The 26,682-nt window shown below is 36.4% G+C and overlaps 1 protein-coding gene and 1 long non-coding RNA gene across 4 annotated transcripts in view; one reads left to right on the forward strand and one right to left on the reverse strand.

Annotated features, from left to right (window-relative positions):
• Nucleotides 1–26,682, reverse strand: part of IFT80 (intraflagellar transport 80) — a 46,593-nt gene that overhangs the window by 15,948 nt on the left and 3,963 nt on the right. The window contains exons 1-7 of one of the 2 annotated variants that reach the window (XM_068692147.1): nucleotides 20,267–20,414; nucleotides 20,026–20,136; nucleotides 17,638–17,706; nucleotides 12,528–12,637; nucleotides 11,871–11,960; nucleotides 10,908–11,045; nucleotides 2,338–2,517 (exon numbers count right to left, since the gene is read on the reverse strand). In XM_068692147.1, coding sequence (XP_068548248.1) covers nucleotides 2,338–2,517; nucleotides 10,908–11,045; nucleotides 11,871–11,960; nucleotides 12,528–12,637; nucleotides 17,638–17,665 — 546 coding nt within the window. In that variant the 5' untranslated portion in view covers nucleotides 17,666–17,706; nucleotides 20,026–20,136; nucleotides 20,267–20,414. Of the gene's footprint in view, nucleotides 1–2,337; nucleotides 2,518–10,907; nucleotides 11,046–11,870; nucleotides 11,961–12,527; nucleotides 12,638–17,637; nucleotides 17,707–20,025; nucleotides 20,137–20,266; nucleotides 20,415–26,682 lie in introns of those variants that run through there. The other variant, XM_068692146.1, reaches the window with a different exon arrangement.
• Nucleotides 1,154–25,906, forward strand: LOC137861093 (uncharacterized). 2 transcript variants are annotated; one of them, XR_011099372.1, is made up of 4 exons: nucleotides 1,154–1,406; nucleotides 1,646–1,854; nucleotides 18,359–18,417; nucleotides 25,782–25,906. It is a non-coding gene; the product is annotated as an uncharacterized lncRNA (long non-coding RNA). The 2 variants fall into 2 exon arrangements; XR_011099371.1 differs by lacking the exons at nucleotides 18,359–18,417; nucleotides 25,782–25,906 and adding an exon at nucleotides 13,349–13,495 and having other exon boundaries at nucleotides 1,161–1,406.

A 26,682-nucleotide genomic window follows, 5' to 3' on the forward strand; every position in this document is an offset into this window, starting at 1 on the left:
GAAAAAAAAAAATTTGCTTTAAATGTAATTTTTATCTGTTAATTTGTTGTCTTTGTGAATGGATGTTCTATTCAAAAATCAAAAGCATAATCACTACTGGGTACTCCAAGAGTCAATTGTTAAAAACAGAAAAAGCACAACAGCAGGAATGCTTAAGGAATAAAAGTTACTCAGGATGGAGTTCCTTAAAAGAAAGAAACGAATAATTAATGCTTAATTGGAACACAGAAGGTATAAGCAAAATATAATACACGGAGCTGATAAAAGCATCTGTGATCACGGATGTCTCAAAGTTCCAATTTTAACACTCACTGCTCAGCTGGTTAAACAATTTGAAATGTAATAAATACTTCAGTGATCCCATCATGATCCCATCTGAACACTTAGCAATAACCAAGGTTTTGATGAAGATATACTGCCTAGTTACTAAACAGTTCTGGCTATTTAACATATTTTAAGAGAAATTTAGGATATGACCTTGCTAAGTCGGCTGTGTCATTTCTGTGAAAATTTGCTCAGATGACAATGTTACAAGAAAATCACAGTTTGCCTGTAATCAACACAGACTTTTGAGCTCAAAGACGTCTTTAGTCTGTAGCTGCATGAAATCTACTAGGGTGGTAATTTCTCCTTGATTTCTTCCATTCTTCAACCAATTGCAAAATGAAGATTGAACTCAATTATTATGGAAGTCTAGAACAATTTCCAAAGGCATATTAATTTTTGTGTTCACTGCAGTGATGTGTCCCTAATTAACTTTGCCATTGTAATAATAAGGACAAAAGAATGCATCTAGAGAGTTTTTGTAAATAATTGTACATTGTAAATAAATACAATGTACATGAATACATAGAAATAAAATAAAATAAAATAAAATAAAATAAAATAAAATAAAATAAAATAAAATAAAATAAAATAAAATAAAATAAAATAAAATAAAATAAAATAAAATAAAATAAAATAAAATCTTGGATCAGGTTAAGCTATCCTTCCTCAGTTGTTTGCATATTCAAACTCCCTGGAGTTATTAACAGAGCCCATCTGTTACGAGTCGATGTCTGGGAATGAAAGAAGAAATATGAATTTTTACCTGCTAATTTGTCTTCTGTGTTCCCAGACACTGACTCATATTATCCCACCCACTAGACACAATTGTTATACAGCATTCCTGTTGTTACAACTTTTCCCAATTACATAGTCAACATGAAAGAATCGAGACCAAAAAACATTTAAGGGCCTAATTAGGAATTTAGGAACTTGAATTTGATATTGAAAATATTGGCCTGGTGTCTAATATCAAATGTGTAATTTGGAAAATTTGTAAGATGGAAATCTTATATTACCCCGCTGTCCACAGAGCAAATGTTGTGAGTCAGTGTCTGGGAACACAGAAGACAAGTTAGAAGGTAAAATTCATATTTTTGTATTAATTCCCAGATATTTGGTAACCTAAATGTGGATCCAGGCCAAGATTTTTCAAAGGAAGGATCCTGAGCTTAAGCTCCAGAAACCACATGTAGGGCCTGCTGGCTTCCAGCAGCGCTGAGACTTGGCAGCTCCCCCAGAGCTCGGTGCCTATGGCTCAGCACTCCGGGGCTGGAAGCACCCAGCGGGTACCTGATGTGTGTTATATGATACATGACAGAGTTCTGTACCTTTGGAAGATCTGGATCTAGGCTGTAACACAGCATCTGGAGCAGATAAGCAGCTACAGCCAGCAAGCAAATGTATCTGGAAATCCGCTGAGACAGCAACATTCATCATAGCTTCACTAACAACACGGGCACAGCACACCTACCTAAAGGATCAGCTGTTACGAGGTGCATCAGTCCCTCCAGCAACCCATGAATGCAGGTAAGGCAAAGAAAGATCCTCTGCATTGTCTACACTTGGTCATGCAGCTTCATCTTTGCTGACAGTTACTGTAACACTATTGAAATAATACCATGCTTTGGTTTTGGCCCATGTATTTGTATTGTTTTCTGCATAAACATTTTCATTACACTTGAAATTATCTCTCATAAGCTGCCTCCCACAGCTAATTTCACACGTTCTTCAAATGGGCTTTATTTTATTCTGGAGGATAAAGTACTTCTGGCTCATCTGGCAATACGGTTTAGCTTACAGAGATCTGATCTGCTGTACAAGAGATAATTATTTATGTTATTTGCTAACTCTGGCCATTTGATGATCTTAACATTTTCAGTGACGTATTCGTGGAAAAAATGGATAATCAATAATATTTGTTGTTCAACAATTAAAAATTCAAATCTTGTATTGAGAAAAGCCTTAGAAAGCTATGACTCGGGATGTACAGTTCTGCATCGTTAGGATTACCTGCATGGTTCTCCTCTTAATCAATGTTATTTCCAAGTTCTTCCACTCCCAGCGCTGCTCCACAACGTGGGCAAAGATGACGTGTCCATTGCCACATGCTCCAGCTAGCTGAGTGCCATCAACAGACCAAGCAATATTAAATATGCTGCCAGTGTTGGGCTTCTCTAAAGCATAGGACCACTTGCAGAAAAAGAGAAAACAATTCTTAACCTTTTTTGTACTTTTTTGGGGAAATAATTGATTGTAATAAATAGAGTTACATTTTTTTAAAGAAATGTATCGATGTCATAACTTTTTATCACAACTTTAATAAGCAAACCAAAGAGATTAGATTCTTAAATTGGATTATTGGAAAAGTGGGGACACAAAAAAGAAAACCATCAGGTATGGCAGAAATGAAGAATATCACAGCGCCTGATGTACATTAGGTAAAAGTTAACCAGACACAGTATATTTAAAGCATACCCAGCCTTCCACAAACCTAGACGATCACTACGTAAAAATTAAGGAAGCACACTTAGGAACAGTAACACTGGTTACACTGGTACAGGAGGCTACAGTCCTAAGTGTGTGCATTCAGTTCATGCTGCAGTGGCGGCCACTCCTGCTAAGCTTAATTTTATTCCTTTCCCATATTTACATTTTCTCCATTGAAAACCTTTCCTCTTAAATTCCCTCAGCTTACTGTGCAAGACTCCTCTAAATTTAGGTGGATCCTTAGCAATACATTCTTGTCAAAAACTAGAAGAATTATCAGACCAGACCAAGTCTTCTCTTTCTTGCATCTCAGAAACGCAGTCCAGACAAGTCAGCCCAAACCTGAGAACAAGCATTTCCCTGAAAGTGGGTGACAAAAATGAAATAGCCTTTTTATGGGCTTCGAGGAAGAATTTAAACCAGAGTTTAAAAGGAGAAGCAAATCTCAACTATAGCCCTTTCAGAACTGTACAATAGAATGTTTTTAATAGCATTTAGCTCTTGAAGAACTACCTGAATATTCAAACACATTTGAAAACTTAAGAATCAAATCATTAAGAACAAACATGTGATCGAAGTTAAATGTAGACATTGGATTCTCGTGACTTTCAGATACATGATATTACACCAAAGGGGAGACAGCTGGAAGAAAATACTCACCTAATGTCTCTAACACATTTCATGCTCTGATTTCTTTTGCAGTACCCATAAGACCAAAGAAATATGAAGTCCTTCACACAAAGTCTTTGTATGATTTATACAAAATGAAATCACAAAAATCGCACTAAAATAAAGGTGTCAGAGCAACTTTCAATAGCAAGGAAACACAACGGGATGGAATTCAAGCTCCCAGTTGTGCTAACGATGTGCAGTGTACCCTCTGAGATGACTTACTGAGTTACAGCTCTTTTAGCGCCGAGGCACACGAGGGCGAGTGAAAGACAATGTCAGCACTGACTGACTTTCCAATTTCAAGCACTCAATTTTAAGGTTTCAGCTTCCATGCCTCTTGGCTCAGACACACCATTCACTGCCTGTATAATCTACAGTTGGGGAAGGTAATTACTTTCTTCTTTTTTCCTCCTTTCTCCTTTTTTTTTTTTTTTTTGAGAAAAGTCCATAACTTACTCTCCTGTCTCAACAGGATGAGTGCTGTATGAGACACTCCATAGTAATTAAAAGCATATCTTTAATTTTTGTCTGACATCCTCACATGGGAAATGAGCAAGCTCTTGAGTTGCAGGGCCAACGACTGCAACAACCACGCTCAGATTGCTCTACATGTCCTCCTACATCTGAGACATTTTTCACAGCTGGCCAGATGTGGTCTGAAAAGAGCGTGAAGAAGTGCTATTTCAAAGCTGGGTATTAGGATCTTCTCAGGCAGACAGGATTTTTTTTAAGGCCTTTTACGTCAGGTGAAGGCTTCAAGCCATCAGCTAAGAACCGCATCATGGAGCTTGAAGCATCTGGCTTTAGGGCTACTTTTTTATGCAGAGCAGATAGACTGCACCTCTGAAAGAGAATATCTTCCTCAAATTACTTTTTTTTAAAACAAAAGTCTGCTTTTCTTTCAGGTATTTCAAACACTTAGTAACATGTTTCCAGATTAAAACCTAAAATATATACATTTAAAAAAATACATAAAACTGTTAGAAAATTTGATTTCCTATTCCTTTCAGAAAGCACCTGATACAATTCAGAGCACTGCTGTGATTCATCCTCCCTGAAGATGTCTGATACATCATGCGCACAAAAAGCTACAATAAATAAAGACAATTTATCTCTGCTTTTGCAATATAGACACAATTTCTACAAACTGTTATGCATCTCCTCCATGTACTGGGTTAAAAAGAAATCAGGGTATGGCTATGACTGTATGAATGACTGTACGAATGTTCTTCCAACATTGTCCGAAATGCTGCAATATTATCCTGTGGTATTACTCTTTGGCTTATACTTCTCCTGTGTCATAATTAGTTCTTTATTGAATTCAATGAACTACCTCAAGAACAAAACCAGTAGTTATAGAAGTTTCATTATATTAAATGAATATCTAAAAGCAGTAACTTATGCTTCCCTCTTCTGATTACACAATGTAGTAAAAGTAGACGAAGCACTGCAGCCGTTGAATATTGTCTGACTTCCAGAAATGGAAACGGAGTAGCCTCTTGAGACGTGGGTCAATTTTAATGAGCAAATTCAGAGGAACAAGGACAGCCTTTCAAACGCATAATATTGATAGATCAAGACTCAATATAAAGGATCGAGTTCATTATTATTTCTGGACTGAGTGCAGTAAGTTAAGAATGGTTATCCACATAATATCACAGCTTAAACACATTGAAAAGAAACGTAATGAAGAAAGAACACTTTGTTATACTTTAAATGATAAAAACAATACTAATGTCAAGCGTGGATGGTTCATTGTTCCTGGCTGGTCTCTGTTCAGGGTCTCTTTACAAGTGTGCAGAGCTTGGTGCAGGGAGCGCTGACACAGGCTGAGCTAAAGCTGATACTGCCGAGCCTCTCCATGAAGTCAGAACCTGCACAACATACCTGATCAGCTGGCTTCACCTTTGCTAATTTCGCCTTTGTTTACAAAAAGAAAACATGCAAGCTCCCCTGCAGACCATTCCGGGATTCGTAGAGCAGAAGGGACCAAGAGGAACCGCACGCTCTTGGCCCCGCGCAGCCCAACCAGGCTGACACTTGCACAAGGGCTCAGGTCCTGCTAAATGAGAACTTTTACTTGCTTATTTTAAAGTGAAGGACCAGTCTGGCTTGCGCCTTGCTGGGGAATTCACATTAGTGCATTGGTAGCTGATATCTCAAAACTTATTGTAGTCTGCATGCCCGTTAAGGCTGGCAATTGATGTTTTAGTGCAAACTGCCTGGAAGCTTCACTTCAGAAAATGCCTATTAATTTTCTCATTTAACAGAAGACACGTAAAATATTACAAGATTATAAAATCAATTATCCAAAGCAAATCCATACTCGGATGCTTTAGAAGCACCTGAATATTAATACACATACAGACCTAGCTTGTAGGATGCGTAAGTCTCTATACAACTCCACCCTTATTTTACTGAGTATAAAACAAGGCTTATTGTATAAAAAACCATATTCTTAAACATATGTTGGACTTAGCTCCAGTAATTAAAGTTAATTATCAAAAAAACAACTGAGCCAGTACTTCCGGGGGAGGTATTATTCTGCTTTCCAAAAATTCTCCTGAAATCCAAGCATGCTCTCATAATTATTGGACCCCCGAAGAACTAAAAATAGGATGACAAACTGTCCCATATAAATTCTTAACCTTAGAAAATGAAACATTGATGTAATTCTTTATATAGATTATTACTTCCATAGATGATCCACATGTTTTCATTTTCTTCCAGAAGTCACATTAGCCAATTCTAATAAATTAAAATATGTCAGCTTGGAAAGAATTGGTCAGCAACATAACTCCATGGGAAACCCATCTGCAATTTTTTATTTTATTTTATTGAGCTACAAACAATTCAGAATCTTGATTGTTAATAAAGGTAGATGAAATAGAGACAGCACAGAAAAAAAAATACACAAAAACCTTATTTTGCTACAATGCCAAATGCATATCTCTGTGAAGCAAGACTAGATGTAATGGGATCAAAGCTCATTGTAACTCTATAGGAAACAGATTTGCTGTGATTTCCATAGCGCTGTCGTTTAGGACAATTCTGAATAGCATGAAAACATGCATCCTATACAGCCACTTTCAAAACCTTGCCATCTTTTTTATATTAATCTAATATGTAATGGTAATATAAAGGACATATTATAATGTTAATTTTACACTAGTCACACAATTCACTGTCCTGAATGGAAATCATGGTTTTAAAGAGAAAAATTTAAATTATTTTTAAAGCTTCTCTGTAGATATCTGCTACACTGTGGTGTTTAAATCCTTAGATGTTTTTTTTCCCCTCGTTTATCAATAGTTTAACAAATAAGGAAAAAAGAACACTGCTAACTAACATATAACCAGCCCTGGATATCAAATAATGCAATCAACTCTCATTATATTTGTCTTCTTCAGAGAAAACTGAAAAGAACCATGTAACACCAGAGCTCGATACTTTGAGCCCTAGCACCATACTTCCACTTGCTTTAAATGGGGTGGGGAATAGCTGTTACACTTGCAGATCTTTTTCCTTTATTTTCTACAGATATTAGGCAATGTTCCCTAAATTTTATTACTGTGGTTTTTATATTGTCCTCCTACTCTCCAAAGCACTCACGACACAACCTGTCTTAGGAGCAGATGGGTAGGGTCCATTTTCTAAGGCACTTATGTGGGAGTGGAGTGGAGAAGGAGGAAATCAGTGAATTTCAGTCATTCTTACCATCTCTTGCTGTGTAAATATTTTGACCTGATCAGTAATGTCAAGGGAAGCACGCAGAGCCACAGGAAATAGCTTACATAAATGAACTTTTTAAGCATTACCCTTCATCCAAGTGATTAGATTTGGAAAAGCTGTGAACACCAGGAGGGTTCAAGTCTATCTATCAACACATCCAGCATTACATTTCAATATTTATGCCTTAAAATTAATCTTAGTAGAGGCAAAATTAATCTTAGTAGCCTCTACAGGATTAATGATCACAGACACTTGGGCAGAAAACACATTCCAACAGTAAATATACTTTGTTTGTTATTCTGTACGGTAGCCATAATAATTTATTTTAGATAAATAAAGCTATCAAGAGCAAAGGTGATTTTTAAATGAAGAAATAAAACTTTTCTAAGAGTTACTGTTACATTTTTACTTTTCTTTCTTAACGTACAGCTGCCAGAACAAAGTATCCAGGAAGAAAAAAAGAAGGAGAAAAGAACATACGCTAACAGAATTTAATTTAATTATGTCCCAAAACTGAACACATATGCTACAGAAGAGTTAATGATATATATATCGCCTGATGGCTCCCTAAGGAGCAATTTGCCAATATAGCTCCATTACATCAGACATAATAAAAATGTCTATGTTGACCAGTAAAAGCCAGGTCTGGTTCTCTTCAAACTCCATCACTCTGGTGGTATGTGAATCATTCTTCCTTTTCCCTCAATACTAGCAAAGCTAGTTCTTCAGTAACTATTTACATTTAATGTCAGGAAAGAAACTTTCATTAAAAATCACGACTTTTGAAGATAATAATTTATCATTGCTAGCTGCTAAATAGAGAAAAACATCTGGCACTAGCTACTGTACATGCCTTTATTTCTTTGAGAGTTGAGTAATAAACCAGGTAAAGAGCCCTTAATTTTATGAAAAAATAAACCTATCTACATTTTTTTAAAAAAAAGAAGTCCACAAGCAAACTTATTACTATATACTGATTAAAAAATTGCTCATTTTCAGTTAGCAGGAGTTTCAACTGTACTTACAATAAATTAGATTATATAATGGCTAGCAAGAAAAACAGTAATGCCCTGGGGATCAGAAACAAAAGCTATACAAAACAGCCTACAAGATGGCAGAAAAAAATATCTAGTATTTGTCTTCCTTTTCCAGAACATCAGTCTTTGCCACATTAAACTGAAATCTATACTGAGTGCAAAATGTTATTTAAATTGTTGGCATCATCCACACAAGAGCATATTTATTTCAGTTTAGCGTTTGCTAATATAGCTCCATAATCCCAGTGCTCAGAAGGGAGGCAGAAAGCGGTTGTGGAAGAAGAGAGCATGGTTTAGATTGCTCTTGGAGGAAGAATACTGGTGGTAATGGCTAGGCTGGTTGTTGAAAGCACTGTATTACATAACGTAGTCCAACACAGATGTAATTATACTAGTATTAATACAACTTATTTGGCTGTAAAATATGCTAGATGTGTATAAACACTTCTACAATGACATATTTATATAGGGAGATGGAAAGGCAACAGAGCAGGTTACTGCTTTAATTACATTTTAAATGGCATACTAAATGGAGGAAAATCCTCTTATCCACTTTGCCTAGGAGAAAAAGTTTGGGGGCAATCAAAAAGACAATGACACACCCTCCACGCCTAACATTAACCCAACCAGAAGGATGCCAGGGAGAAGAAATGATGTCCCCGCTGGCGATATAGACTGTGAGCAGCTATCTGAATGTCCCACCATCTGAGAATTGCGTGGTGACCACACAATCATTGTGATTGCACGCACAGACTGTTTATCCATTTTATTCAGAGAGATGCAGGATTTAATTCTGAACAAAACAAAGGCAGAAAAATCTAACAGTAAGATATATCTGCTTTTAAAATAAAACTTTCAATGATGAAACACACTACAAGATGGACATTGTAATCTGTTGTAACAAATAATGTTTGCATTGGTTAATGTACATTTTCTCTTTGTATAATCCACATGAAATGCGAGGTGATAAAAGGAAACTTCTCGCAGTATATTTGTTCTCAAAACACATACCAAAAAGAGACAGGAAATATATTTTTTACTTCTATATCTTTTACTTCAGTATTTTTTTTTAAACCTATGTGAAAGGTACCTGTTCTCGTTTGCACAAGTTAATAAAGCTCCAACTCAACTTTACTCTCCTGAACTTTCTACTGTGTTTGTAACACATGGGTAATAAAAAAAATCTCCTTAACACGCACATCTGAAAAATTCACATATCTAAATAAAGCAGACTATAAAAAAAATCTGCAGAGTAATGCTTTCCAAAAGAAAATTGCATGTGAGGTGTTTTCTTTTCCTTCAAGACAACTACACACAAATTTTACTTATACAGATTAAGTAGCATGAGGAATTTCTCACAGCAAGAGGGAAAGGCACAGAAAATTGAAGCAATCCCCGCTTCAAATTTAAAGGCCTCAATTACGTTTATTTTTTTCAGGGAAGATTACCAAAATCAGAATCAGTACAGAAAGCGAAATATGAAGACTCAGAGCTCGTACCCTGCATGCCTCTTCTCACACAATTTTTATAGGCTGTTCTCATGAATGTAAAGCTACCTGAAACGTGCCGACCCAGCTCACAGTAGGGAAAAACCCAAGGTACTGAGGATGCCCCCAGACACCACAGCAAACGCTGCTTTCCCAACCTGAGCAAAACTGCAATGAATGCAACAACAAAAGAGGTAGAGAATGGGTCAATGAAAGTCCCAAACCGGCAAGGTTTGATGCAATTCGAGCCTGAACAAAAAGATGCAGAACCACAGGAAATCCACAGAGACAATCAGGTCAATCTGTGCTTTGGGCTAACTTTTTTAGAATACCAGCGAAGGCAGATGAAACCACATTAATTTTAATTGGAGACCAAGTTGGAAGAAAAAAAAATACTAGGTCAGCAACAGCAAACTTGGAGTAAAGCTGCAAGTCAAAAAATAAAAGCAAATGACGACGATAAAATGAGAGGTATCTCCTTTAGGTGCGTCTTTCTTCTGCTAGAATTATTCTACACTTAGGGAGTAATAGAGAAGCTCTCAGATGAGAGGATTAAACTATGTCTTAGCTAGAATAATTATGCCTGGTCCCTACATCAGAAACAAAAGCATAAATGTTCTCTTAGCTCTTCTTTTACTATGGCCTTAGCCTTATTATTTCTGATGTCTGACAATTGCATTTTGTGATCTTACAAAATGTGCCCGTCAACTCTTGCAATATTTTAAGGAAAAATAAGCTAAATAATATATGCATAGGAAATTTTACTCTTGCATTTTTTCCCCATGGACATTGTTCTTTTATCTCCTTTTTTAAGATAGCTTATTGTCATACACTACTTGCTTTTTTCAGTTAAGAGCATTTCATTATAGTCTTACAGGATATGCTTATAAATTTTTACAGTTTTAAAGGATTTTTTTTTTTAAAGCAAGCAAACAAAGAAACAAGCAAACAAAAACGAAAAAAGTGTAATGCCCTGAAAGATTTATTTAAATCTTTCTTTAAATATTTATTTAAATCTTCAAATTATTTAAAGAATTTTTACCTACCAGAACATATTTAGATGTGCAGCTAGGCAGATCGAGAAGTATATCCCAAGGAATATTTACAGTATTATCAATAAATTTGCACAGTTCTACATCTGCCGTTTCTCGGCATTATTACTTACCCCAGTTTTATCACATAGACGTAAAGTATGAAAAGACCCCACAGCAAATAATTCTCCATCCCCAGACCAGGCAATGGATGTTATAGGATATTCATGGGGCTGTGAGCTGTACAGTAAATGTCCATAACTGTCCCATACCTTAAAAAAAAATTTAAAAAATGTATATGACCACACTTTGAGTGCACCTTTACTTATTCTAGAGCTCTCATTTCCCCTCACAATTACAAAAGTTACAGAAATACAGTTTCCAAGTTACTTTAGCGTAATTTTGTGTAACTGAAAAAAAAATCACACATCATATTGTAGTTCATCTTTCACTAAAGGCCGTTCTTAATCAATACAGGTTAGTTTAATGCAATGCACTTGACTTTGCTGCTATGGCAAATACTACATCGTTCTCTATATAAAATATTTTGAAATAATGAGTTTTGCTTCCTGTACTTTACTGTAAGTCTGTAACATAACGACAAGGTTTATTTTATTTGCACTTGCTTCCCAAAAATGCAAGGTACTCCTCAAATTTCTAGACCAAACAGATTTTCTCACTGAATGTAACCACTAGGAGACCAGGAAGACAATTAATAGCATCAAGTCATTTGAAGTGGCTTTATCTCCTCTAATTTTGTCATTACCCCTTTCAGATATGTCAAATATGTCATAAATTACATTATTCTAAGTGTTCATTTTCATAGTTCTACGTATTTTCCTGTAGGAGTTTGTTTCAATTGCGTTTTACTAATTTTTTTCTAGTATACCTTTTCAGACACACTTCTAATTTTATGCTACTAGACAGAGTGAGACTTAAAATAATTTAAATAGAGTAACAAGTTTTTCTTGAAAACTGAAAGGCTTCTTATTTAATTTTGAACTTCTAAAAAGTGTTATTAAAATTAGAAAACATCAGAATGTATAAATATGGTTTTTGATAATTTAGTTTTCGGTAAAAGGTTAACCAGTACACACCTTGTATTTACAATCTTCACCTGCAGAAAGAATAAGTTCATTGACTGAATTCCAGTCAGTTTTTAAAATAAGGCCATCGTGAGCTTTCCACTGAAACAGAAAAACAAAACAAAAACATAAGTGCAACAAATCTGAGAATTTCTGTGTTTAATACTTATCATTAATCATCATTTAGTAGCATTCACACACTCCAGTGTAGATCAAGGTTTCCAACAATACAAATGCACGGGCTTATTCTCTTCTGTAGAAGACTAAATTAAAGACAGCCTAGAACAAGGCCGAATGAAAGCCTAACAATCTGCACGAAGAGAACGTTCCAGAGGACTGCTGCTGTATCTTTCAGCTTTTTTTCTAACAAATGGAAAGGCTTCTGCATCTCTCTGCTTCCTCTTTGTTCATTTCTGTAAACTAAAAATTATTTGACAATATCTATTGTGGATATTCTTCAGGCACGTGATTAAGCATTTCCCTTTTTGTAAATAATCTCCTTTCTCTCAAAAAAGGAAGTTTTAGTTGAAATAGGAGGTGGAGAGAAAAAAAGAGCCACGTGCATGCTGTCTGGAAAATTTTAGCACAAACTTTTAATGTTTGGCAAAGCTATAGATAACTGAAAAGAGTTTTCACATGGGAAGTGAGACCTTAATGTATTAATGATACCTGTAAAACTTTAACATTTGGTTGGAGAGGTTTAATAATCAGCTGCTTTCCTGAAGTATAGAGAACCTTTTCAGAATCAGGTCCCCAGGCTACTGAGTACACCGGTGTTCCTGTAGACACAAAGAAAACATTTCTTATGACTTAACTGATCAAATTATGCAGAAACTGCAACAGCCACTTCAAACTGGTTACTTCAAATCACACATCAAAGATTCAGGAGTAGGAGAGCCAGCCTACAGGCAACCATTTGTCCTCCACATGTGTCTGTCTGCACTCACAGCCACATTTACTGGTTCACTTCATGTTTTAGACAGCCATAGGAGCGGCAGTAACACAGACACAACCCAGAAAACCAGCTCTGAAGACCTTCAGCTCACACTGCACAACCTTCCCACACTCCTCAAGGAAACAAAAATACATGGAGTGAAGTCCTGGCAAATCCAATCGAGAGAATGAACTCCTACCACGTTCAGTGGGACCACTCTAAACTGACCTCTGAACAAATCACCTACACTTACAAAAATATATAAATAATTGATGACTTTTCCAACGCTACATCTGGGTTACAGAAAAATGTATACAGAATTATTACTGCTATAGGTAGTTCTGTATTGCACCAAAAATATTTTTTAAGATGCCCAGGATCCCTAAAGAATCCTCTTAACGTAACACTTTTTTTTTGTTTGCTGCACTTATAAAACAAACAAGCATTGCACATTCAAGCAGCTTACAAAATCAAATGACAAGAGACAAAACTAGAAAGAGTGGCCTGCAGACTTCACAGATTTTTCCCAATTAATTTTTATTATTTTTTTTTTCAGATGGAAAACTCCACAATGGCATACCTGGAATCAAACTGACTGTTCTGTTTTACAGACATGTTATGTTACAGTTTTTAAATGACCTGTTTTGAAAATAGAAGAAAGTGAAAAATTGCACTGAAAAAGCATCCAGGAAAAAAAAAAAAAGACTTGCCAACTATGCAAATATTTTCCGTAGTACTTGACAGGATTAGTCTCCCCTCAAGAAGAATCAAAGTATTACCCTACTTGATTCCTTGCAAATAGAAGTAAAATATTGAGTAGAGCATGTCCAAACATTTGTTTCTATCACAGCAAAAGCCCTGTAGCAATGAGCAGCAAGTTTCAGCACAGCCTCAACAGTACAAGACATGGAAACTGTGCATATAAAAGTGCAAGGAGAGGGACTGGGTAGTAGGTCCCTGTCAGATCATTGTTCCTTTTTGTAAAACTTGCTTCAGTATCTTCTGAAATGGGAAAGAGAAGCCTTATTTCATGCCTGTTTTTCACCTACCGACATCCTCACTGGCAGAAATGAGGCCGTTGATGATGGGTTCGATTGCCTAAATTTCTACGTGAGAAATAAGAAACCTCATAAAGAGCAGTTGTTACAAGCTAAATATTTGTATTTGGTGACTTCATAATTTTAGAAGAGGAAAACAGAAAGCAATTCTCCTAAATTCTCAGAAATCTGCACTTTGTAGGGATTCATTTATATTTTAGCTAATAACTAATTATCAAATTGATCAAATGAATTAATATTGAGTAAATAAACCATTTTAGTATAGCTGTTATTTATGGTAATAAATAAAAAAAAATGCCTGAGAAATGCTCTTAGGCGGTAAACTTTTCAAATATACTTCTGTCAATTATGCTCCATTTCAAAAAAAAAAAAAAAAAAGGAAAAAAAAGACGGGTATTACCTCTTAATGTGAATATTTTGAGATTTAGATAGCTAAGTAATTGAACTGACATATTGACTTCCCTAAAATCATCTAATACCTTACCATTTCAGCCTTCATATGTTTTCTATGAAGAGAAAAAGGTTTTATTATGGCAACGTCAATTCAACACACTAAACTTGATTCGAGCTTCCACATGCTCAAAACTCTAAACTGAAAGTGATGTCATTGTTCCTGAATATTTCTGTACCTTGTGCATTTGCTTTTATGAAGTCATTTATTCTATGTTACTTAGAAATATAGGATGATGTAATTTCTGTTGTCAACCATGATAGGCGTCAACTCAGAAACATACAGCATGCATTAAGCAAATCTGGCACTAGCTATTTTCCTACTGGCAGCAATCTATGCTTAAAATGACAAATTCTGTCACCAGCTGCACAGAAATTCTAAATAAACTAATTTTTGTCCTGCTCTGATGCTGATTTAACAATCAGAAGACTTTTAGATTTAAACCAAATGTTTAACTTTTTTATGATGGCTGACTACTTAACCACAATTTCCAGGGCTTAACAGCAGGAGCTAAGTTAACTCATTTCCTTCTGCACTTAACAAGAACTTGGTTGGGAAAAGACTGCCAACACATTGCACTGCTGTGCAAGGAAAAGTTCAGCAGGACAGAAACTGCAGTGAATTGTACTGGTGATAAATAGCTTGAGGACAAAGTACTGTGACATAAGATGTGATAAAAGCAGAAAAGGTGGACTGAGAGATGATCCGAAGAAGGAATATCAGCATGAAGCATACAGGGTGGGCTTCTTCACATCTCAGTGCTCTTCTTGCAGAAGTTAATCCCCAGTGAATCATCCCAGTGGCCAATGTGTGTAGCAGAGAAGGAGCTAAGGTTGAGTGCCAGAGTGATGGAGCAGCTGCTCAGACACTTTTAGCCACCGCAGATACTTTGGTATTTATAACAGCAAGTCTGTGTGAGACTTCTCCCTTTCACAGGAGTAGAAATATTAATTCATATAATGTATGTCTCTCTATTGGAGCACTATATGTCATTTTGAGTCATTTTTTGTGTCATTTTGAATACATTTTGAGTGTGTCCCCTACAAAGTAAGCTCCACTTCACACCTCCTTGTATTTAGACTGTTTCCATTCCAGATGTTGTGGATTTGCTTCCAGTAATCAGAAAGGTAAAGGAAGAAGATGAAGATACTCTACAGGTGAAAAAGTGAGCTCGTGCTCAAAGAGCAATACAGCCACGAGAGCAGCACACGATGGCCAAAGGCTGGATGCAGCAGAGGCCGTGGGCTCACCCGAACTTGACTTCGTGCATTGGCACAACGGAAGGCCACGCGGCCACAGCACTCCGTATAAGTTCCAAAAAAGCTAAAAAAAGGGGAAAATATATGTTCATGTTTTTCTAGTGAATGGAAATCCAAAGATAGAACAGGCACGTAGACCATCAACCAAAGATAAGAGCCTGAAAATTTATTTCTAATACAAAGAGTGGAATGACCAGAATGTTAGCAACGGTAATCCTTGCATTCCTCAAGATTATCGATAATGAAGTGAAAAATTAGCTCAAACTCAATGTAACTCTCTTAAACAACATACACATTTCTGCAGAATCCTATTCTGACCTTAGGTATGTCAGCAGCTTACAGAATGGTCTGTGGGAATCTGATCCTATCACGTTTAAAGGGCTTTGGAGCTTCATAGGTCCTTATCTTAAAACTCAAATACATAGATAATTATTTCAAGCAGACCCAATTCTTACAGTGTACCAAAAATCCTAACAAATCAATGGAAATTCAACTTGCATATTTCAAACAAGAATGTCTCCTAGTTTAGAAACGACATGAAACCTCAAATAAGCATATAAATACATAAAAAACTTGAAACATACCAACTGAAAAATAAAGATGAGTTTGTGAGTTTGTGCTTCAAGTTTTTTTTTTCCAAAAGTCACAGTTCAGTTAGCTTTCCTTTTTACATTGTAAGCATGAAAAGAAATATTACATCTGAATATGAACTTCCTCAACAAAATTGAAATACATTTTACATTCACTCCTGTGGTTAAGATGCCTTCGACAGGTTGAAAGAATTTAGATAATTTGTTTTAGAAAGAGATAAGGGTCTGACATTTAACCCAAACCCAGGTGCATGTGGTTTCTTAAAAAATGTCAAAAGGTCACATGATCTCAATGTATGAAGTCTGAAAAACAAAATCTAGCTCAGAATCTGCACTGAAATAGTACAGAAATGTTAGAAATTGTAATTATAAAAAAATAGCATTTCAAAAATACCAAACTTCATTTGTATAAATACGTATTTTCAGCTTGCACTGTTGTATTTTTACAATAATGTAATTTTAAATTGATTTAATAAAAATAACTGAAATGTTCTACTATGCATAGAACTGTAGTTGCAAAGCCAAGATCAAGGTTAGGTCTCCACAGCCCCATTTCAACAAAGAAATGAAGTACAGGAATGGTTTCACTTCTGTAAGACTGTTTGCATATATTAAATTAGTTACTGGCTTAAATAGGGCTGTTAACAGTTTTAAAGGGCAGATGAACTAACCTATATACATTTTGCATCTTTCAAGCATCTTTGCAATACTCTTAGTAACTTTTTCTTCCTCAGTTTTCCTGTAAGAGTCTGTGGCTTAATATTTAAAAATGAGGTTTTTTAATTCTTTAGTCTCTCCAGAATCCTTAGCATGGAACTGAAACCGTTGTCTGAAAATATTGCAATAATACATTTAATTTGACCTTTTTTTTCTTGAAAATTATCATCTTTTTGAAAGTTCAAGCTACACAGTTTTTCCTTAAAATTTATCATATAAAAACAACTGTTTAGAGGGAGGGATAGAATTTAAACCATTTCAGCTGAAAAGCAAATGTTAAAAAAACAGGAAAACTGGAATCTATAACAAACTATTTCATACTCATAACATGACTGCTAATCACAGTTCAGTAATAAAAATGAAATACATATTTTTGCCATTTTCATTATATCTTAGCAATTTATCCAGCCCAAGACAAAACAAAAGGCAAATGCCCACTAAGAAACTTCTACAGGTTGTAGCTAGTGTGTCAGTAGGAAAAGGTGATTCTTCTCTATCCTGAAAAAAATAATCATTTGAAAAAAAAACATAATAGACATGATATTAAAAAAAAGACAAAAAATTATATATATATAAGCTATTCTCCATTACAGAGAAACTCCTGCTTTGAAAATATTTGCTGAAAAATGCCATGATTTACCTTTAATTTTAGTGAAGATTATCTGGGCCTAAAGATCATTAACCAAACCAGGCTTAGGGTCTGTTATTTAAATATTTTTTAGATGCCTCAAATTCAAAGTTCTAACTGAGCTTTAAGAAATTTAACTTACCTTGCTGAGCTAACGTGGATCTCAGCATTCCACTTTTAGACCAGATTTTCACTTGGCCATCTTCACCAACTGAAAAGTTATCAGAGAAATCAACTTCAAAGCAGTAATAAGTTAACAATCATGGCAGTTGTAAACTGATGGCATTTATTGGGAAGTACTGAAGTTAAAATAAGCCTGGATCTTTACACAATATATTTTTTACATAGTCTTCCTAGCATGCACGTAGATAGTATTTTAAAGAAAAAATATTTCGTTCCTTTTCTACTGTTATCAACAAGTCTCTTCCTCTCCTGAAACTCCTTATGGTCTTCCTATCTGAAGCTGCTCCTGGCTAGAGAAAGTCCATCCCTATTCAAGTACTCTAAGTTATGTATTTTCTATTTAGCATCGCTAGTAGTCTACATCTATTTACAGTTCAATGTCCCAGAGGCTGATTAAACGAGTCTCTTAGGAGTCCAAAGAGAGAAGGCGCAGATTTTAAGTATTAAACTGGAGGCTTCACACTTGATAAATGGTGAAACCGAAGACAACTGGAGGGCTCAATTTGGAAGGCTTAAATTTTATAACATAACTACATGCTACCAAGAATCTTAATCTACTTATTAAAGCTCTTATGTGCTATACAGCAAATTCAGTTATGTATGTATAAAAAAGCAGAGATTTCCTAAGGCGTTATCACATTTGAAATGCACAGCTCTTTGCCTTTATTTAAATCCCCCAGATTCAACTGATCAGGAAAAAGGTGTTCCTGGACCCTTGATGCCATTATTCCTTTTGAAGGTAATTTACTTCCAGACTTCAGGTTTTTATATATGGCAGTTTTACCTCTTAAATAGTTAAAAAAGGGTAGCAAAAACAATAAAAAAAATCCTGTGCCCATTAGATACTGTATAAATAGAGCCATAAAGAATATTTTAACCGATACAGTATCACCAATGATTCTCTACTCAACTCTCTTGTTGCAGGAGAAGAGTGGTTGACCTCAGAGTACACTATTTGGATATGGAGGTGAAATCACTTATGCCTCATAAACATCACGCCATCTTTCAAAAATAAATAAATAAATAAATAAATAAATAAATAAATAAATAAATAAATTGAAAGGCAAGTTTGACTTTTTCTTTGGAGAACTTCCTGAGGCAAATTTGCCTTTAAAAAGAACAATATTTCTATCCCTTTGGGATTTAAGAGGAACACGCCAGACGGAGTCCCTTAAAGCACCATTTTAGAGACAGACTGAGTCTGGAAACAAGCAGATCCAAAATTATCTTCAGTACTTCTGGACTGAGTTGGATCTTGTCCAAAGAAATCAGCTGTGCTAGATCAACAGGAGACTGCAGAAAATTCTGACACCAGCAGAAATCAAAAAGTCTATCACAGGAAACATAATTAGCTTCCCCTTAACATCAAGATAAGTTTTCTTGAGGAAAAGTGACAAAAGCAATTAATTACCAAAAGATTTAGGGGGAAAAAAGACATGTAGAGATACAGACACCAGGAGATCACTCTTCCAGCCCTGATAGAGAAAATGATTAGACAGCAGCTAGACTGTGCCACTCCAAACAGTCAAAGAAGAGCTGCACAAGAACATTGAAGATGCTCATAATGCCTCAGTAAACTTTGCTGACCAAAAAACTCCAATGACATGTGCAGGTCTTAGCAACCTTTTTTTTTTTTTTTTTTTTTAATGTAGCAGACAAGAAAAAAACACACAAGTATCCTCCTATCCAAAAGCATATAAGCATTGATATTAAAAACATTTACTTTGAAATACATAGGATAACTTGTAATAAACAGCATCACAATAAAACGGGAAAGTTTTTTACTCACTTCTGTATTAAAGAAGCAAATCATCTTCTAAAACGTCATTGATCAAACAGCACAAAATTAATTTATATGAGTTATGATACCTCGAGTGATAACAAAGACTTAAAAAAATTGCAACTTATTTTGGCACACTTTGTTACTAATTTTGTGTTTCTATTCCCCCCCTTTCTCCCAAGGGAGAGAATTTCAAGCTAGACCAGTATGGGAACACTTTAATAGACTCGGTTTTACGCATTCAAATTCAATATAACAAGAATATCTGCTAGGAAATCTGGGACTACACCTTTTAAATATATGTCAGGGATTAAATTATGTTTCCAAAACATTTTGTTGGGTTTATCCTATAGTGTAAAGCTCTCATGCTCTACACATTTCATTACGCACTAATGTTTCATAAATTTTAGTATTACACTTTCGTTCACTTCCACTTCTTCATGGCATATCATCTATGTATATGAAAAAAAAAAAAAAAAAAAAAACAAACCACAAAAGGCTTTATTTTGAGAGCTCTTTTCTGTTATTTCAGTTTTCAAACCACTTCATTTCCTTAAGAGCGCTTACCTGTGGCCAGCGCTGTTCCCTCGGAATTCCACCTTCCTGCAAGCACGGCTCCGCAGTGGGCTTCCACGCTTTTCTCTACTCTTCCCGATTTGGAAATTAAGTGGAACTTCCCTAAACAAAAGTTCAATACAGAAATTGAGTAGCTATTATTGTCAATCAGTATTTACTTTGTTCTCTTAACAATGCGTGCGCAAAACGAGATGAAGAAACCAACAGAAATGAGAACAGAAAGCGCAATTACATTGTTCACAACCATGATTAGCCCAAACAAATGAACTCCTGCAGAAGAAACATTCGTAAACTAGCTAAAATCTGTTTGTTTGTTTTTTTTCTCCTTTTGGTATATGCAACCTTTGCTTTGCCTATTCATTTTGCTTGTGCCCCTCCAAAGTGTGCGCGTTTCTCTGGGGACACAACCTCCTGCTGTTATTTCATTGTCTGAAAGCTGACAAACAGAGGTACGCACGCTGCAGCCCAGCAGAGTCCTTGGGTTTTCTTTTTTTTTTTCTTAAGATCTGAAAAATCACTCAACACCAAAAGGATAATGGAAAAGCTCGTACAATCTGACCATCAGCGAGCGCGTTTCTCTGAGGAAGTCTTACTGCTTGCATTATGGGGCTGTTATGGAAATTCACAGAAGCCAAAAAACAAAGCTATTAATGATTTCAACAGAAGCATGAGGAAGTCTTTCTTTCCAAATGAGGGATGTTGCTTAAATCCAGGAAGATCAAATTTAAACTGGACCAAAGAGCAGACAAAGGAGGGCTTGGAAACATGTGGCAGAACAAATGTGTGGCTCAGAATAGTTCAGCAACTCAAATTAACTACTTTAAAACCAAAACTCTTTTAAAATTATTTTATCTAATATCTGCCAGTAAGCCACCAGAAGCTATTTCCAACGTGAGCAGAATTCTTTGAAATAAACTCTACACGGCTACCTCACACCAAGTGCACGCGAATGCTCCGTCACTTCAGATGGGCTCAGTTTTCCATTAATATCACACACACACGACCCTCCTGCTTGGGAGTATGAATTATAGGACAGGCCACACCTGGTCTGGTTACACAGCAGGAGCCCAGAATGTATTGAGAAAACACAGAGAGAAAGGGAGGTATATTTGGAGTTAAGAACGGTGTGGAAATAAGCACCTGAAGGTGTTTTCGTTGGTCATTGCCTTTATGACAGGCTTGAGGGAGTGTAACAGGTAAAAAGAAGGCAGTTTGACCTCTCAAAATGAGGTATCTCCTATGCAGAAGAACTTGAAACCTAGTTGGAGCTACAATATTGTCATCAGCACAAAGACCCTTCAGCAGTCACCGGCTAATGGGAAAGCTTCCAGAGCACCACGGGGCTCAGTGCTGCTTAAGGAAAAGTGCAGAAGTTGGCCGCCTCTTGCAGGGGTGGAAGACGACTCTCTGACCTCATGGAAGCTGGTACCATAAGCTGTGCCCCCTGAAGTAACTGGATGATGGCAGCCATCAGCAGAGGTGCCAGGAGCATCCCGAGAAAACCCAGCAGCAGCGAGACAGGGCCTGAGTACAGGCAGAGGCGGCCGCTCCACCAGCACGGGCCCGGCCTGGCACAAAGAGCTGGGGGCAGAAAAAGAGACTAAAAGCCTGTTCATCTTAGTAAAGAAATACGTTATCAAGGCAAGTGTGTGCGTGCAGGTGAGAGTGGAGTTAGCTATGAACCAGACAGAAAGTAAAACCTAAGACACCACCACACTAAACACACATTAAAAAACAAAAAACTTCACCAATCTTGGCTACTGTGCAAGCGGCCTGCACTTCCAGAAGCCTGAAGTGACTTTTATTGTGTTTTATTTTGCACTTCAATTTAAGAAACAAAACAAAAACAAAACTTGAAAACAAAAGCAGACTAAAAGCAAACACAAAGCATTCTGGTAGATCTGTCAGTAAATAAACATCAGGCGGACATCAGTGCTCTTCCTAGTATTATTCAAATGAGTACAATTACGCTTTGTCTTCATTTGGAGCATATAAACAAAAAGGCACAAGCATCCAGCCAACTCTCTGCCAACAGAGGATTTCCAAGCTAAAGACTTAATACTGAAGAAAAAGAATGGTTTGTATAAATCAGTTTATTTGAGCAGACCATTTAAATATCACACACCGAATGATACATTTTTGCTTTTCATTACCGCTCAGTAAAGGCCCCGGTACTCCTCTAAGAAGCCCCTGCAACCTGACACATACCAGGAAACAAACAACCAAAAAAAAAAAAAATAACAACAACAAAAAAAAATGACAGTTGGCAAGCAACTGAGTATTTTGGTTTAAGTCACATTATCAGGAAAACAATGGGCCGTGTCAGTGTACAGGATAAAACCCTGTGACATTGGGAAGCATTCAACTCGCTGATCCATCTTCTGCATCCCTTCCCGGTCTGCCAGCTCCTACTTTTTCACAAAGCATCTTCCAAATAATAAACCGTAGCAATCTGTGGCCTACTAGGAAAGAACACATTTTCAAATAAAAACAGGTCCATCTTTGGCACTAAGAATTCATCTGGAAAGAGGATTGTGTGTTTAAGAACTGTACAGTAACAGTTCAGCACAAATCAAAATTTTCATGGATATCATCTTTATTTCTGTAATTTCCTTACTTTTCCAACATGAATTTACAACTTATGATAGTCATATCAATGCGACTCATTAAACACATTTTTTTCATTGCACTCTCACATAGAAGTTGCTCTGAAAGCCAAATCTCAATGGATTTCTCTGCCTTCTTCTTTCTTCTGTTCTTCAATTTAACATTCAAGTAATAGAGGATTTCAAATAGAATTTATTGCCTTCTTATACACAATTAAGAAAGGGAAAATTTTAGCTATATGCTTGGAATAGATAGAAGTGATTCAACCTAACCTTACTTTAAACCTGAGATTTGTAAAATACTGTTCCCTGCTTTTTATGAAGTACTGAAGCCAGAAGCTGTCCTCAAGCTTAAAGTGACTCTCCAGTTCTGGAGGAATTTCAAGTGGGAGATTAGCAGCCTGTTTAAATACAGAATAAAAAAGATGTATGTTTTGTTCATTACTTTTCACGGACTCTTAAATGCTGACCTAATGCAAAATTATCAATAAAATAAAAGTTGAAAAAAAATAGGTCTATTCCCTCATGATTTGTGCAATTTAAAGCTGAACATTTTATTTTTGTAAATAAAGTAGTAGCATAATCAATGTAAGTAGGAAGTAAAAGAACAATATCCCACAAGAGATGAAACTCAGAAGAACACCCAAGAGGATTAAATTTACATTTGCTCTAATTTCACAAACATCTGGAGTTGAACCAGGAATTAAATGCAACCCTGTAAAGACATTATACTCAATTTCCATCAGATTCAGCAAATTTCCAGGAATCCTTATCACAGAGACGAATTAGCTGCTGCAGGAAAAGTGCAGGCTTGACACGTAAGGCATGATATATATGTTGTAGGTAAACAAAATTTTAAATTTTACTAATAAAAAATAAGTAATTCAGAAACAAAACTTGATTATACACTTACAATGCAGTAATTCACTCACACATACGCACAAAAAAAACCAAACCTTTGCAAGATAAGTTATATCCATTAAAAGTGCTAGGTTACACTAGGAGAAAAACTGAATTTTCTGCATCAAGATTTATCTCCATTTATTCGTTTCCAAATTAGGTTAGCGCTATTTTTTTTATTTCCATTTCATTGGATTAAATTGAACAAAACTATGATTTTTTTTTTGACTGATACATTTCAGGAACAGTTCTCCAAAAATCACCTTTGCAGGCTGAATTTACCACTACCTGCTAAAAGCTTACCCCTTAGTCTGAACAACAGCTACTAGGTTAAAAAAAAAAAGTCTGTGAGAAAGTAAATAAAGTGCTAACTTATATAAGACCAAAAAAAAAAAGTGAATTATGGTAAAAATAATTAATTCCATGAGTAAGAGCAAAGCTAATCAAATGTTACTGCCTAAGAAGGGAATTCAGCTGAATCTTCCCATCAGTGGGGTCATGATGACAACTCTTCCACATGGACTGTCATCAGTCTGTGCTGCAGCTGCCCCCTTGTTACAATGTTCACTAATTCAGTGTTTTTTCATCACATTTCTGCCCCTTTCCATAAAAATTGTAGGGATGGAGGGCACTCTGTCTCTCTGGAGCTAGTTCCAAAGTTATTGATTACCTGCCAGAAAGCCCCTTACAAGTCTGACCATGGAGTCCCACTTTCTTTCTTTTCTTAGGGAGCAGGAAAAAAGGTTTCTAGGTCAGTGTTTTCATGCAGTTTGGTTTGTATTTAGACTCAAAGCTTATATACAAATTGGGATTTACTCTAATGAGTTAAAGAAAAATTACATCCTATCTTCCTCATGCAATATCCTACGTTACCCTCCTACCTCAGGGTATCTACTGCTCTGTACAACCTTCTGTTGCCCAAGAAACAGGCCAGGCAAGGAGACTGCAGACTTTGAGTGGCCAGTACCTATTCCAGCTGTAACACTGTTAAGGTGATAAGCCTTAGGAATGTGCCAAAAACGTGCAATCCAAAGGGCCTACGTGTTTGTAAAAATAAAATATAATAAAATAAAAATTAAAAAATCCCACTGCACGATAAAAAAAATCCCTCTGCAAGTTGGCAGAGGCAGCCAAATCAGTTTATACTGCATGCAAGCAAGAAACAGCTGCATTAAAAGAAAGTGAAAGTTAATCAAGCTGATCTCCAGAAGTTGGACAATGACAGTTTACAGACTCTCAAGTGCATATGGATTCTGAGACAGAGTTACATGATTGTTTACGTTTTATAAAAAATCTCTCTCTCTTTTTTTTTTTTAATATGGAAGAAACAGCATTCTTCCTGGCCCTTTTGTCTCTATTCCTTGTAGCTGAAATCTTTATAAAAGACTTCAACATTAGCTAGAATCCTAAAATCACAACTTTAGGCTAGACAGAATATGTTTGGTAAAAGTTACAAATGAACAAAAAAAGTCTTATCAAGGAAAATGCAGATCAAGATTAAGGGACTGGTTTAGAATTTGTTGGTCAGACAAATAAAATCTCGTGCAGCAACAAGAATCATCTGCTAGGCTGTAAGAACCCCTCACTATAAACCCCTGCGATTGATTTAAGTCACTTAGAGTAATCCCAACCTCTAAGAATTAAATGACAGCCTCAAAAAGTCCTAACAAATCCCGGATAAGATTCCAGGCCCTACCTATACATGATGTTATTCATGACTCTTTATTCCTAAAGGGTAGCTCTGCTGCAGTTCAATTAATCCACTTGCACGAGGTCACCCATACCTACTAGACACTGCGTTTAAGAACTGCTACCTTACCTAAATTTGCATGGGGTATAGACTAAATGATGGATGGTAGCATGCTTTCTGACATGATGGATGCTTCTTTTTTTAACACTTCTGAAAAAAATAAAACCTGATTTTCAACCTTTCAATTAATCTGTGAATATAATTTAATTTTCCTCATGTATCTCAGTGATATAAAACCCAGAGGAAAATGAGAGAAAAAAAAAAGCATACCAGACTGAAGTCGTCTGTTTCATGAAGGTATTTGGAGCCCTTATATATACACCGAATACCTCAAAGAGATCTTGGCCTCCAATCTGTGAACAGAACTTTCAGCCTTCCTAATTGTTAAGTGCAACCATTGCTAGACAGCAGAGAAACTGCCAAAATTTCATGCAATGAATGAATTTTCCCTGCCTTCTTCAAGCACATATTATCTCTCCCTGTCCGTACAGAAAGCCATGCTGGACGCACCAGCTCCGGCCTGCCAATTCCCAGTAACAAATCCTCTGTTCCCTACCAGGCTCGCTGGGAAGCTAGGCACACAAGCAGCCCTCACAAAGGAAACACACTACACCCACAAATCCGAAGTTCTGGCCACAACCTGGGCATAAGTTAACTGGAAATCATCCATCAGTCCCATTGAAACCATCAACAGGTCCCCGTGAAAGCGGTCGATAAGGTCACGGACTGATGGCCATTATGATTCTGATGGGAACTCCCTACAATTGAGCACGATCTGTTCTGCATGAAAGAGCTGGCGGGGATTTAGAGCAGCAAAGTGCTTTGAGCTCACTGCTGAGAAACTCCCATCGCTGCCGTTTGTGTCGAAACACTGCTTTACCACCAAGACCTCTGACCGCTGACAGAAGAATATAAACTCAGTTTAGTAGATTCGTGTGATCTGCTTCTTTGTGCACATAATTACCGCTATCAGCAGAACAGTTTAATTGACTTATTCTAAAACCTTTCACTGCATTTTCAGTGGAATAAAACAAAGGTATGAGATCCACATAAGGACTGCCCAACTTCTGCAAGAGAGTCGTAGAGCTTTTCCAGGTCTCCCATTTGCCACGTTCTTGGATGCACCACATGGAAGTGTTAGAAACCCTTCCCAAACCAACATCCCATCAGCAGGCTCATGGTAAGTAACAACGTCAATGTAAGATAAAATAAAAGCAAATTTCATAAATGATCAAACACCTTGCAGTCTTGGTTTTAAAATTGACAGGTTCAGGAAGGAACAGGGTGTCCACACTGTAGGTTCTTTATAGCAAAAATGAAAAGGAGGTGGATGAAAATTTCTCTTTACTGTTATTTTTCGTATTTTCTTTTAAAAAATGGAGAAAAAAGTCC

This window comes from Anas acuta, chromosome 9 (assembly GCF_963932015.1).
Source record: "Anas acuta chromosome 9, bAnaAcu1.1, whole genome shotgun sequence".
NCBI classification, from domain to species: Eukaryota; Metazoa; Chordata; class Aves; order Anseriformes; family Anatidae; genus Anas; species Anas acuta.